Source organism: Priapulus caudatus, unplaced genomic scaffold (assembly GCF_000485595.1).
Source record: "Priapulus caudatus unplaced genomic scaffold, Priapulus_caudatus-5.0.1 Scaffold878, whole genome shotgun sequence".
Lineage (NCBI taxonomy): Eukaryota > Metazoa > Priapulida > Priapulimorpha > Priapulimorphida > Priapulidae > Priapulus > Priapulus caudatus.
In genome coordinates, this window is record NW_014577939.1 from 46,144 (window position 1) to 62,252 (window position 16,109).

At 41.1% G+C, this 16,109-nt stretch overlaps 1 protein-coding gene across 3 annotated transcripts in view; it reads right to left on the minus strand.

The window, feature by feature from the left end:
* Positions 1-1,209: 1,209 nt before the first annotated feature.
* LOC106814160 (serine/threonine-protein phosphatase 1 regulatory subunit 10-like) overlaps positions 1,210-16,109 on the minus strand; it is a gene marked incomplete at its 5' end in the record, with an annotated part of 24,690 nt that continues 9,790 nt past the window's right edge. Inside the window, 12 exon segments of one of the 3 annotated variants that reach the window (XM_014818454.1) lie at positions 1,210-3,702; positions 4,006-4,075; positions 4,667-4,779; positions 5,620-5,737; positions 6,725-7,035; positions 8,209-8,415; positions 9,123-9,244; positions 9,828-9,977; positions 10,297-10,426; positions 11,236-11,378; positions 13,847-14,022; positions 15,130-15,187. In XM_014818454.1, the coding sequence (XP_014673940.1) occupies positions 6,970-7,035; positions 8,209-8,415; positions 9,123-9,244; positions 9,828-9,977; positions 10,297-10,426; positions 11,236-11,378; positions 13,847-14,022; positions 15,130-15,187 (1,052 nt within the window). 3 annotated transcript variants of the gene reach the window in all.

Below are 16,109 nucleotides of genomic sequence, written 5' to 3' on the forward strand. Positions count from 1 at the left end.
TATATACAGCTGCTAAATACTCAGCATACCAACACACGAGCGCACAGTGGCCGCTCACAAACACACACGTTCAACGATGATTTAGACATGATAACGCAATGCTAAGGAAAAGAGACAAAGCTACACGTGGAGACAATACACCTTTATTTATATAGCTCAATGCGAGTATGATCGAGTGATCATATTCACTACTCATTACCTAGTTTCATACATTTAAGTATCAGTTCTCGAGTCATTCCTCGAGTTAATGTGTACCATCCATGCAATGCCAACCGATATTACATTTATTCTTTTGTTTAAATGGGATTACTACTATTATCACGAACGTATAATTTGTTGTGTTGTGTAAAATAACTGGGTGTTGCCGAAGTTTGGTATGTAAACGTTGTGCGCTGAATAGAAATCAATAAACTCCCTAAAAGCGAATAAATGAGTTCACGGCAGTTTGCCGAGAAAAAAAGTGAAATGGATTTTACCTAGAAGTTATTTTATTGTCAGACTAGACGAGGCAAACGACTGGCGGCATGGCTTCCTCTTTAATAGTTTATCTGGGTGTTGGAGACCGCGATCAGCGAAACAGTAGCTTTGGATCAACTAACCAACAGCAAGAGCAGTTAGAAATGGCAGTTATCTTACAACAAAGTGCTGACGTGGTAGAATAGGGATTGCACGGGAGAAATCCCAGTTCTACATGTCAACTAACAGCTTTGCGATGCTTCAAATATTAAAATGCCTGATTTTGGAGCGGTGGGGTGGAATGCAATACAAATGTACGCTTATTGAAATATCAGGGGAGCAAAATGTGCTTCGCGTTTTTACTGATGAAACAACTATGATATACTGAGATACGCCTCGTCGTGAATAATTTATGCCGGACTTTTATATCAATTTAAAAATATAACATTTGTTGCGTGGTATGTTTGTAAGCAAGTATTCCAAAGCGATAGTAGTTTATGTAAGCACTTCTGTCAATTGGAGATAGATATAGGCATATTCATGATATTACTACAGCTCTTTATATAACGATTATGTCATTGGTTTTCCCTGTGCACTTCATTTTGAATGATGCAAGCGTTTGTAGATATTTTTGTCAACTGTGTGCGATTATTGCAGATAAAAATGAAAAGAATACCCATCTTCGTGTGCATTGCATCTTCATTCATACTCACTGGTTGGTTGGCATGCATGGAAACGTCACAGAAAACAGCATTTCATATAAAAAATAAAGGTGTATTCTTCCATCTGAAATCTGTACAAAAATGTACAAAAATATAATGACTTCTCAATATTTACATGTCTATGCGATCGACAGGAAACGTACGGGGAAATGACTCGCGTACAAAACCAACTGAACATACTTAGTAGACGTGTCTATTCGACAACGATGATGCCTGTGAAGGGAGGGGGAGGGGAGAAATGCAGGAATGGAGGGGGGAGGAGGGGGAGGACATTCACAAGGTGGGGCACCGCTAACGGCCCATCGATGAGACACTGACGCCTAGACTTGTACCAAGCTCATCACGTATATATGATAAACGCTCCAGCAAAGCTGCAGGTAACCATACTGACTTAATTGAAGAATTAAGCAGAAGGAGCATGGCGACATTGCACTGCGGGTGCTGAACTACTGCCTACACGAGCTGCTGTCACTACACAGCATCGCAGAAACCCATATTTAGTGGGTCACACGAATTTATGTATGCGGATACATAGGTATACGTCGTATACATGGGTTCAGTGTTGGTATACATAGGTTCACTGTCGTCAGTGATGCAGACTAGTTGATGCTAAACGTTTTATGTGATTCGTTAACGCTCCTCTACCTGCGCTCATGTCAGTGAGATTTACTGCTACATTCATGACAGACATACATTCATAAGTGCATTCCGCCATTGCATGACAGGCTTCTACTTGGGCTTCTTGAAAAGATAAGTTCGTGGCAACTCATTCAAAAGCAAATGATCATTCATCGATTAATGAAACACAGAAATCTTTAAATTAATTTAGTTAGAACTCAAAACAAATGACCTTAACTCATAGAACGGGTAACGCGAGGCTCAATTTGCTTTTTCGTTAGTTAAAACGATGAATAAATATGGAATGTTAAGTCCACAACCGTTGCCATATGAGCACAGCAGCCCTTATCTAAATACAAAACCTAGCATTATTTAATGAAGTTCCCAGCGTATTTTGTGCGTGTATATACACTATACACAGAACAGACGGATATAAATTTGTACCTCGGTCGTTTCAGACTGACACGCACGCACCCACACGCACCCACGCACCCACGCACGTACACGCACGCACACACTCATATTGACTGATAATGAGGAGTCAAGGGAGTTGTACGAAATTTAAACCAAACTGTTGTTAACTATCACTTATGTAATATTTATGGGAACTTCTGAATGTATGTTTAGTTATTTTAAAATGCATTCGTGCTTATTATTCTTATTATTTAAGGTTGTGCCTAATCCTAACTGGGAAAAAATATTTTGCACCTTGACCCATAATCCATCTATTTAGTGGTTAAGTGTATTTTGGAAGTAAAGTGACAGGCAAGTAGGAATCTGGCAGTGCCAGTGGTGGTGGTGTGGGGGGGGGGGGGGTTGCGTGGAGTCGGAAGATACAGGTGTAATGCCTGCTTGAGGGAAGAAAAAAACACAGAGCACTTGTGTAAATCAAAAAGCCACTAGGTACTGGAGCTTGTAGAAAACATTACGTCAGAGTCTCAGTTCACGGCTGTCCTCTGCCGTATCGCAGCATCTTCAAGTGCTTGGTTCACGATTGGATTGCATTTCTCATGGAGCTTGTGTGTGGAAGGGAAAAGGCCATGCTATACTGGAGTACCATAGTTTCCGCTGAGCTAGAAGGGACAGTAGAGCGCGTAACATCATTATTTCTTGTCACATTCAAGGATTTTTTCCCCACTCATGGCATATTCTTCTCATTCCCAATGACATCTGAAATCCATGCTACTTTTCTCGTTGACGACAGCACGAGAATGTGGAACCACGGTCGCACAGGCAGTGACTGTGACTGGCCATGTAGGCAGTCACTGCAGCATCCCTGGACAAGCGAGTGGTCACTGTGGTATCTCTGCCCTTGCAGGCAGCAATCGTGGCATCCCTGAACACGTGAGTGGTCACTGTGGCATCACCGCCTTTGCAGGCAGCAATCGTGGCATCCCTGGCTTCGTGGGTGGTCACTGTGGCATCACCGCCTTTGCAGCAATCACCGGTTATAGCAGCACCATTCCGTAATCACACGCCGTCTATTAAACGTTGAGCCTCAGGCCCTTTCAGGTACCCGGGGTCAAACAACGACATAAACAACGCGTGGCATCGCACATCCGTACGGCAGTTATGCAGCGTCCATTGCTTACGTCAACAGTTCCGGTCACACATTCTGCCGCATCTACAGCGACTCCAGTTCAATGTGTGTGTATAGTACACGGCACAGCAACGTGCAAGACACACAAGGCATTCAGCACAGCGAATGACGACTGGTTACGTGACGACGGTCGGCAGTGCAAAACCGGGCGAGCAACCACTGTTGGACAGCAGCTATCGTCAATGCTCACAGGAGAAGCCACTGATCACAATGGTGGGCCATTGATGCCGGGATGTAGGAAGTGACAGGCATCTCCGAATCGGCAGCCACCGGGAGCCACAAAGTTGCGACACACTTGTCTTGGCACTGCAAGAGATGGAATTGTAAATGTCAACTACAATCTCTCCGGCTACACAACAACAATGACACACGCATGCAAGATATTCGCGAGAAAATGGCACAATATTAAAATACCCCCCCTGTAAACCTTAAATAAAACCATTACTGCCTTCCTTCAATCCTTGCACTAGATTTAACATTTTAATTTTTTGATTTCGTCATTCGATTTCATCGATGGACGTCCACTGGCTGAATGATCTAACACGGACAGACGACCAAGTGTCGTGTGAGGCCCCGGCAACCCCTGATGTTTGTAGACGACAGACTCACCGAATCCTCGCGGCCGTGGCCCACGGTGAAAGAACGGTGGGCGACCACGCATCATCATTGGGCCTCGCATCTGCAGCATCAACCAATCACGATCAGCGAAAAAACAATTGCAACGATCAGCCCTCAACGATTTATTGTCCGATTGACTGCAGTGCTACACTGATTACATGTGAACTGATAGGATAATCATGACAGTACCCATTCACTACACTGAAACACAATGCACCAAAAGAGTTCAGGTTAGGAAGGTGGTCTTTCGAGTTATGTTTTATGAACAACTACCCTATTGCCACACTCATCAGATGTTACAATTCGTAAGAAACACCCTATAAACAGCAGGGTATATTTTTTGGGAAAAAAGTATTTAAGGGTCTCCAAAAGTTTTGAGGAACGAAAGTCAACTCTCCAATACCGACCATCATTGGAACTGTTGATTTAGTTAGGTTTATAGAGGCCTATTCCAGGCATATCTTACATGTCTGAGATAGGGTTGGAACTTGAAAAATCATCCGGTTCAATGTGAGAGGAGGTTATGAAGGCGTTCGAAAATTGGACAGATGACTGTATGTCTTATGAGCTGGGACGTGGTAGTCTATTGTTGCATTTCGATTTCATTTCACTACTGATAACAACATCTTTCGTGAACGTCGGCTGTACTTACGTTGGGATACATTCCCGGACCAGGTCCGAGTCTAGGTGCTGGCATCCCAGGAGCATACCCCATCAATCCGGGATGTCTCAACAACCCTCGAGGTGGCCCACTGCGTGGAATTCCTTCTGGAATATAACAATAAATCACTGTGTGATGTCCATGGCATATACTCATGCTGACTCACAAACGAATGGCATTTGAGACACTGAGTAATGAACCGTCTAGCATGCCTCGCGGCATTTCCGTACCTGGGTAAGCACACCATCCATCATCAATGGTTGTGCCAGGTTCTATAATATGAAACAATTCAGAACAACAATGGAAGGAGAATCAAAAAAATCCATTAGGTATAATAAGTCACTCGGAGATAAGTTACTGAATAGCAATGCAGCATTCTATAGGTGTTGACTATGTGTGCCCATTACATTGAGTACGTCAGCTACATATAACAGACACCTGTATATATAAGTAGGCCCGTAGCCAAGGAGGGGGGCTGGGGGGTCAGAGAGGTCAGACGATCCACCCCTCACGACAACTGGTGGTCTGCTTTTTATCATCCTAGTTATTTGCCTAATTATCTGAAGTTTAAACTATTCATTATGAACATTTTCATCAGTAAACCGAATTATCCATACCGAATGCATTTGTGGAGCCGAAAAGATTTAAACACAAAATGGAGAGAGAGAGAGAGAGACAGTGCCTACTAGTTAGCAGTATATCGTTTGGAGCAGCTACCTCATAGATATTCACATAAAATACATATAGCAACATAGATAGTACATACATAGTATTTATATATGACTGAATTTCCATTTTCTAAAGCTATTTAGACACTATTATTCACACTTCATTTAATCCTTCATTCACAGATAGTAAATGAGAGTAGAGGATCGATAGAATAACAATCCACCTAGCTTATGCAGAACCGTGATATATTCGCAGTAAGAGCAGCATAAAATTACCTTCGGGGGCGTCCATTGTATTGTGTATGTTGCCAAGAATCTCTTTCAACTTTTCGGTAAGTTCCTCTTCACTCTCTGGTAGTTGTGACAAGCTTTCCGAAGCACCGGCCTGGCCACCCTACGAAAATGAAGGAAGCCAACATGACTTATCCATCGCGCGGGCCACATGCCAGTCATATACATAACGAAAATGCATTTAAAATCTTCAACATTTTGTCGATATTTAACCGTTAACATTTTAACATTAAATTAAGTCGAATTATGTTGAGACAATGGAAGCTGCCAGATAGCTAGACACACCTTCCAGTTATACCTACCAACTGTTTACACTTCACATTTCATTAGACAACACTTCATAACAAACCATTGCATTGCATTACAATTACATGATATTACATAACATTACCTTACATTACATTACATTACACTACATCACAGTACTGCTTACCTTACATTACCTTACATTACACTACATCATGTTAGTAGGTAGGTAGGTAGTTGTTGCTCATGTACCTTATGTTACACTACATCAAGTTACTGCTCACATACCTTACCTCAAATTACCGTATGTTACACTACATAACACTACACTACATCACGTCACTGACTGCTCGCGTACCTTATGTTACACTACATCAAGGTTAACTGCGACTATTACCTTACCTCGATCATATACACTATTATGTTTACACTAGTAAAACTACACATACAACCGATCATGACTGCGCGTCCGTACCTTAGTACAACTTACATCACACTCATCTACACTGATATGGTACACTAACATCACAGGTAACATCTAACATTACCGTCATGGAGTTCGAGCTAGCTCGCAGTACACTTAATGTTACACTAACAATTCACGAGAGTAAACATCAATCCTTCAGTTAGAATCGAGCAGCCGCGCCTACCTTATGTTACACTGAACGATCACGCGGGATAACATGCACATCATCCTTTCATGGATTGAAGTTAGCTCAACGTACCCTGTATGTTATCAGCTAATCACAAATGGGTAAAATCACATACCAATTCATGATGGAGTGAGGGAGGCTCGCGTACCTTACTGTTCACTAAACATTCCAGCGTTAATCCATCACATAACCTTCAATGGAGATTGAGTATGCCTTGCTTTGACGGCCGCCACCGTCGACGTCAGGACTCTTCGCAGCTCGAGCGAAGACGGCCCGAGCAGTCTGCTATCATGCCGTTCGTTGGTTGCCGTCGGCAACTCGTCCTTGCCCTGCTGCAGGCTCGCTAGCAGGTTGGTGATGGCGGGAGGGAGGCTGCCGGTGTAGAATTGTCCGCCGGGGGAGCTGACCGTACATATCGCCGTCTGCTGCGATGCGCTCATCGTAGGGGTTCGTACCGGGCCATGCGACGGGTCGGCCTGGTGCAACGCGAGAGATTCCGACACTCAGAGTGAGCGAGAGAGCGAGAGAGAGATGGGAGTTAGATACATTGACTCATGCCTATAAGCTATTAATGGATACAAATTGTATTATCATCGACTCTCGCCAATAAGCTATTAATAGATATAAGTTGTATATGCATCGGACCGCCTTCGCCAATAGCTTATTAATAGATATAATTTATTATCATTCACTCTCGCCATAAGCTATAATAGATATAAGTTGTCATTAATCAATCGCACTCTCGGCCAATAAGCTAATTAATAGATATAAAGTTTATTATATCGACCCTCCCCCCTTAAGCTAATTATTAGATAATAAGTCTGTATTATTCATCGACCCTCGCCAATAAGCTAATTAATAGTATATAAGTCGTATTATCATCGACCACTCGCCATAAGCTATTATAAATATTAAGTTGTTATATCATCGATCTCTGCCAATAAGCTATTAATAGATATAAAGTTGTATTATCAGTCGCTCGCCAATAAGCTTATATAATAGTATATAGTTGTATTATCATTCGAGACCCTCGCCAATAAGCTTATTATAATAGATTAATTAATTGATTATCATCGACCCTCGCCAATAAGCTATTAATAGATATAAGTTGTATTATCATCGACCCTCGCCAATAAGCTATTAATAGATATAAGTTGTATTATCATCGACTCTCGCCAATAAGCTATTATTAATAAATGTAAGTTGTGTTATACACAGACACCGAGTTAGATGCACGTAGACTACAGCTTTATTCACACGGAGCGAGTTCGATACGCAAACACTTTGTCGGCGTTTCTCACATATGCATGTTAGAATGTCCACTTCACTGCTAAGCGCTGTTTGTAGAACCCATCACCGCAGCATTAACTGGCTAGCACTGCCTCACAGTCTAAGTGGATAGGTTATTCGCGTGGACGTTCGTAAACGAGTGCTAACGACACGTCGGACTACACCATGTAATCATCTAACGTTCTTACATGACTGCTAACGACTAATCATTAAAGTTACGTCCTCTAGCGGGACGACGATGGAATCGACTCATGCCTATAAACTATAAACTATTAACAGATATACGTTGCGTTATACACAGAGATCGAGTTAGATGCACGTAGACTACGGCTTTACATAACGACTAATCGTCTAACGAGTGCTAACAACTAATCATCAAACTCACGTCGTCTAGTGGAACGACGATGGGATCGACTTGCTCCTCTCGGCTTGGATCAGGCTCAAGGGGGCTCAATGGGATCGCATCCTTGCTGAAGTAGAGTGAAGCAAGCACTTGTGTTTCCCGCTGCGCCTGCAGCTCCCTCTCCGTGCTGTTGCAACCGCGGTCGACCAGTACGAACGACATGCCGCTGATTAGAGGTGGGAGTCGCCACTAAGAGAGAAAAACACGGCGAGAGTTACTAATGACGCAATATGCCATACATGATGAATTAATGCAGCTTCGAAAAATGTTTATACGCAGCAATATAACAACAACAACAACAACAATAACGACAATACCATGAAAAATTATATAAAAAATAATTTTTTGAGTAATGGATTGGCTCCAGATACAAGGATGTACTGCAATGAATTTATCGAGCCTCAAATAATATTGCAGGGGTAGAAATTAACTTTTGAACAAGGGAATCCAACGGACTCCCTACCCTCAAAAAGAGGGAGTCCGCAGCAAAATGAGGGAGTCCGCAGTCTGAGGTTCAAAATTAAAGATAATAACAATAACGCATGTGCTTATTTTTAAGATTCATGCGATTGCACGTCTGAGAAATTTTCTTTGGACATTAGCTGAACAAATACAGTAATTCCGCGAGGCCGTGCTCCGGAACGAACTCTATAGTTAGTATGGCAGAATTTTCAGGGAGTCACACGGACTCCTGCATATGTCAAATCAGGGAGTCCGACAGTAAATCAGGGAGTATTTGACTCCGGACTCGCGTTAATTTCGCACCCTGATATTGTCTCTACAAGTTGGGTTTACAGGGATGACCATGATGCAAACAGAAGAAAAGGAAACATAGTAGACGTAGAACAGTGTTCATATTGCATAAATGATTAAAGGATGCTGCTAGTTCAACTTACAGATATCTGCTCCTGCATTTTGTCCTCTAGCAATATTCGCTTAGCCGAATCTAGTGCCTTTCGCTCCCTCTGCATATCCTGGTGCTTCAGATCCATGAAGGTGCCTGCCTTGTTTACATTCACTGAAACGCATAGGTAAGACTAGTTCCTCAGAAGCTAAACATACATATAACAGCAGGTAGCAGGTTATGCCACGCAAGCAATGTTTGGCTGTAGATATAGCACAGAAAGCCTGATTTATCATTTCATTCCGGTACTGGTGTTAATGTCAACTATAGCTCGACATGTTAATATTCGTGAACCACATTTATCAAGACACTGTGTCAATCCCAACCTTCTTCGATCCCGACTAAACCCCTCCCTCTTTTTGTTTCACCGTCGTTTCTTCTTTCACTCTCTCCCTTCCTGCCTGCCCCCTCTCTCTTCTCGCCCCCTTCCTCGCTCCATCCCTCTCTTTTTCTCTTCCTTGCTCCATCCCTCTCTTCTTCTCTTCCTTGCTCCATCCCTCCCTCTCTCTCTGCCGCGCTCCATCCCTCCCTTTCTCTCTGCCGCGCTCCATCCCTCCCTCTCTCTCTGCCGCGCTCCATCCCTCCCCCTCTCTCTGCCTCGCTCCATCCCTCCCCCTCTCTCTGCCTTGCTCCATCCCTCCCCCTCTCTCTCTCTCATTCTCATATTTAATGAGCTTCATGCATAACAATCGCATACCTCGCTCATCATCGTTCATTTCGAAGTAGTGGTAATTTCGCAGTTCAGTCTCTTCAGCCCAGCTCACAGATTTCTTGCATTTTTTCTTCTTGCAAACGTCCGACAGAACAGATACCGGACCTTCCAACTTGCTACTCTCACTGCTGTTTTCTACTCGCGAAAGAAATATTTTACAGTTACATTTTTAGTAAATGATTTTGATACCGTAGTAAACAGACAATATTAAAAATTTAAATTATCTAACATTTACAATTTAAATTAAGATTTGAACAAGTGATTACCTTAATTAGAAATGACAAACAGGGGGAATGAAGGTGTGACAGTACAGCTGAATCATGTTACAGTCGTACCTCAATGTAGACACATTGCACACATAGGTAATATATAGAAGTACTGTGAGCATTGAGAAGTTGAATGGACACGGTGGACACGTATATTGTAGTGACTAGTAGAGGTGTGAACTACCTACCATTAGTGGTACCAAAGTCGCCTTTATCACCAGCAGCTGTCTCTTCCATTTCCTCTTCAGCTTCTCCCTCATCATTCTTTGGCTTCTTCTGATCTGGTTCTGTTGTCTCCTCCATCGTGTCTTTATAGAACTGCAGAGAAGCAAACGAAATGCGATAAAGTATAATTAAATGCATATAACTGAATGCACATAGAGCAAAGGAGTAGCTAGTAGTTTTGGAACACAATGGACAACACTTGTAAAACAGCACCAATTCTGCAGCTTTAATGTGCTGACAACATCAGAACTTTACATTAAGCTGCACCAAACTTCATTAATACTACCAAGAGGATACACAATGGTCACTTAATAACTCAGTCAGAGAGCCCTTGTCCAGTCACCCACACATGCACAAATGCAAACAGGCGTATCTGTCTCATTTCGTATCTTCATACACCGAACTCATATCCTGAATATGATTAATGTATGTAAACCTTGTAAGATATCATGCAAAGTCACTGCATTTTCTATTTTACGAAATGGAAATGATGAAATATATATACATACGTACTGCTGCATTAAGGCTAATGAGATAAACTACATGATATTGATTAATAGGTAATATTTCTGCATGTAAAGTGTGCAACTGAATGCGACTTTATATGAAACTTATATTAAACGATGGGTAGAACATGTAAAAATATGAGTGTTGATGGCAATTTCACGCACGTACCTATTATGGTAATTAGGAAGATTAATTTCGCATATTACAACAAATGCGCGAAACAACAATTTGTCAGATATAAAACAGGAGAATCTACCAACAATAACAGAGTACCACATCCCAAGATTTTTAGACAATAATCTCCAGTTTAATATATCAATAGTTGGCTGGATTTGGCTCTAATGTGAGATCTCACCATGTATGAGATTGTAATTAAGTGCTTCGTTAAAGCTTACCGATGGCACCTTCGGGATGCTGGCGGTGGGAGAGGCAGTGGGCTTCTTAACATCTTGTGTTGAAGGCTTTCTTTTCCTTCTAATAGGTGCAGAAATAGGAGTTGATAACGCATCCATAAACCCAGTGCTTTCCAAGATGATAGCTAGAGAAAAAACAAGAACTTTATTTAATATGTAAAAAAAACCTTATGCCACACCTCTGACAAACACGTAAAACAAATGCATATCTATACAAATATACATACATAGTGTCATCTAGTGTAAACTTTAGTGTAAATATAAATAACAATATTAGATTTCTCTTCTCCCCATGGGCGGTACTGGTTTTTCTGAAGCAAACACAAGATACTTGGTGCATTTAACACACGTCACATGCAGTTATGGTGCACACCCCAACGAGAACAAGCCGTGAACGCTGGTTTATTAATAATGAAAGAAATTAATTGCGAGATTAGTACTTTCTAGTGTTGCTTCCACAAGCCACACGGACCTCTTACTATACGAAAAACCTGCCACATCTGACGTGGAGGAATAAAACCAACACTACACGGTGAATTCACCAAGCAACAGCTCACACACCCTAATCACACAAACGTGCGAACCACGCATAAAAGTTGGTGGAAAATCGTTTCCTTGCCAACAGTTCGAATGAATTTTGCCTTTTTCATCCTATCAAAACAATACGAGCAACAGGGGAATGCGCCTAGGAAAGCTAGGTGGTTTAGTGCACTAGCCAGATTTAAATGATGAACCTCTCACACGCACGTGGTGTAGGGCTGCAAAACAGATTTTACAGCGGCTAAGGGGTGTGTGTGTGTGTGTAGGAAACTGCTACGATCAATAGCTAGCATCAAGCCTCCACCACCACGCTACAGCAGCTAGGGCCTGGAAAAACCTGCCAGTGAATGGAGCACGGGCCTAGCAGAGAGATCACACGCTCCTAGCTTACCGCAGACGCGCTTATAGATCCAGCCAGCTTTAAAAACACGCCCTGGCGTACACCGACAACAGACGCAACGCACCTACGGACTTCTAATGTAATTGAGAGAGATACTTATAGGATTACTAAGCTGGTTATGCCCAAGCACCATCAACTACTCCCCCCACTCTTCCAATTCTATACGAACTTCATTTGGAATGACATGTGAACCAGTACAGCCCAGTTGAGGAAAGAGAAAACAAAACACTAGATCTTAAAAAACAATGTTTTTATTGCATATAACACCTTTATCACAAACACCAGAAGAGACTTATCTTAATTCTCTTCATAACTAAGAATCGCTGTTGGGTCCCCTCTAAGAGGTGAACAAATGTGCTTAGTATTTTCACCGTTGTGTATACGATTACATTCACGTATAATAACAGCCACGCATAAAAAAATTATAAATATGGGATAGCAAAATATATTGGTATACACCAAAAAGTATAAATTAACACTGCACAAGAGCTTTCATTTGATTTACTTGTGTTTTTATCACAGATATTACGCACCATACATTTAGCATACTTTGCAATAAACTGACTTTTAAATGACTAGACAGAACTGACACCTGCCGAAACTTCAGTTTCAAATTCCCATGTCAAGTACACTAGTATTTTATGAAATTATGTAAAAGAAAATCTCCAGCCCACCAAAGCATTAATAACATTTACAGAATGCATCCATGGGTGGGTCAATTGTAAATGGAATCATAATAAAGTTAGTAAATTTGAATTCAAATCTAGAGTGTGTATGCTACAGGAAAAGTAATTATCTATAGAATCGTAACCGGACGAGGTATGAGAAGCTAACAGCATGTGCAGAGTATGCATTAAAATATGTTCATTGACAATCCCTGAGAATTAAATCAACCTTTTATATACTAATCACCGATTTTTAGTATGCTGAAAATGTTTTTAAAACACCTTCCTAAATCTTCAATAGCTTAATGCACATCTTTCCTAAGTACATCATTGACTTGTAAAGCATCCTTTCTCTGTACGCCCACAGCACACAGGTAGCTCTACTGTGGGTTACAAACAAAGATAGGACAAACACTAGTTTCACTAAATGAATGTTTAGTGGCTGGCATGTTCAATTTCTATATTGTTCTATCTTAGTTTTATGCACAGTAATTAAAGTGCAGAGAAATTGGCATTTTAGGTGCTGCAAGTACACACATACAGATCTCTTTGTTCGTACAAAAACTGTCGACTATCACTGGTTTACGTGTGAACGGGTAAACAGTATGCTCACATTGCAAAACGCAACAACGCGCGACCATTAATGGTCAATTGACGATTTAAACGTCTCAAGCTGGCCCTGTTGGTGGCTGGGGCTCTAGACTACACTGGGAGCGTCAAAGAGCACCGAAATTGCCAATTCAATAAACCAGTAGGTATATTTCTGCCCATGAATCGGAGTTGCACGTCTTGGGGTTAACGTGCTCACTACCCTCATTAGTTAAAGTAGTTTCAGTATTTACTGCCAATATTAACTGCTGTGCAAGGTCTAGTTTACATAAACCGTCTAGGATAGAATAAGTCAAGCCGCAAAGAAAATACGATTGGTGTTTAACTAAACACGCAATAACTACTTCCTTTATGGACAGCTCTTTACCCTGAGACTTACGCTTGGGTTTTGCTGGAATAAGTTTGATTTTAGCATCCTCTCTGGGGGGTGTCTTTTTGGTTGGGCTTGGTTCGGCACTGCCATTGCTAGTCTTGGGTGCCTCGTAAGGTGTGATAAGATTCGCTGGCTTTATCTTCTTGTCACTGGGTACGAACAGCTTGGATAGGTCAGATTCACTGCAATGATGTGGCGAAAGTAACAGTTGCAGTACAATTAAGCAATGACGATGACATAACATTAGACACTAGTTTACTCAAGTGACCTGGAATAAGAAAAATGTATTAATATCAATCTATTGCCAAGTAAAGACAAAGTATGTCAAACGCATTACTGCAGATTACGTGAGACACACATTTTAGGTGGGTAAAACGAGAGATAAAACAACACATCTGAGCTAAACTGGTGTTTAACTACATTACCCCAGTATTTCATCAATTTATATGATATACTAATAATTTTTCGCCTATACTATCCGATTCATGTAAATAAACAATACTTTTTGCCTACATTTATCCACTAAACCACCAGTTACAATGTTTAGCTATAAAAATTTGGATCGCAGATCTAGACATGCGTGCATTCATTCCAAGTCCACAAACAGGGTAACAAAATTTAAGATATTAACCCAAATTCTAGCACAATATTCAGATTTTTATTTAGACTTGACCACTATGTAAATGAGGTCAATCAGAGCTCAGATTCAACCCTAACTTGTTTCAAGGGTTGCTAGTAGCAGCAAGCAGTATGCCATTTAATACCATTTATCAAGAGATCGATATTGGTCAGTGATATTCTCACGTGTTGGCAGGGTAACAGCAAACACACATTATAAGAGTGATCTGTGGAAGTGCCCAATTCTGTTACTCGGTCAAAGTTACAATCACTTTAGCCTAAAAGCATACATGTATGGTAAATGAACTTTTGAACACGGGAGTCCAACAGACTCCCTACCCTCAAAAAGAGGGAGTCCGCAGCAAAATGAGGGAGTCCGCAGTCTGAGGTTCAAAATTAAAGATATTAACAATAACGCATGTGCTTATTTTTAAGATTCATGCGGTTGCACGTCTGTCAAATTTTCTTTGGATATTAGCTAAAAAAATACGGTATTTCCACGAGGCCGTGCTCTGGAACGAACTAGGTAGTATGGCAGAATTTTCAGGGAGTCACACAGACTCCTGCATACGTCAAATCAGGGAGTCCGACAGTAAATCTGGAAGTATTCGACTCCAGACTCCCATTAATTCCGCACACTGATACATGTAATTATTATCATCGGTCATTACCTTGGCCTTTTCTTGTCTTGCTTCTTTGTGACAGCAGTATTGGCTTCCTCTTCTAAACCTGTCGAATGAATGCAAAATAACACATTCCATCAAAACTCTCTCGAATATTTCCTAACTACAAGCTTGTTATTTTGTTAGAAAGCACTACGCAGCTATTACATAAAAACAGCCTATTGTTAATTGTATATATATGCTCAAATTGCTTTCCAACTGTGATTCAGTTAAGACTTCTAATCTAATTTTTGCATCTAAGCTTGAAGAGCATGTCATCATAATGACTCATTCACAACGAATCTGTGTGAACCAGAGAAAATCTTACTATAAGTTAAAACTATATATACAGTGGAACCCGATTTTACGCGCCTCGATTTAACGCGAATTCGGATATACCGCGATGAGTAACTGAACCCCCTTTTTTGCTCTTATATAACCACGTATATATAACCCCGATTTAGTGCGACCCCACTTTTTTCATGATGACATTTTATGGACCCCAAATAGCAGTTCTAACAAGAGTAATGCTGGAGCAGTAAAGTGCCATAACAGATAAGCACCACTGAACAGCAAAATGACTCGACAACACAGTTACCCATGTTTAACATTAAACAAGTTTAGCACGTTAAATAGTCACTGCTTAACAGTGGTGTAAAAAATAATCTATACCATTAAAAAGTATTAATATATAAAAACCGGCATTATCTTCAGTTTACATGATTTTGTTGGTCATCATAATTTTCTATATAAATCATGCGTGTGCTGAAATATGTATGTAGCACAAAAAGATATCTGTAAAAGTGCATGTGCAGTTTGTTTTAGTCATGCATGCATCAGTGAAAATACATGAATAATAAAGGCACAGCTCATGAGTTGCATGAGAGGGAAGGAGCTGTGAGAAAAGAAAGGGAATGAAAACTGAGATTGAAGAAGAGAGCAAGCGGGGAAGGTAGGGGGGAGAAAGAAAGAAAGAAAGAAAGAAAGAA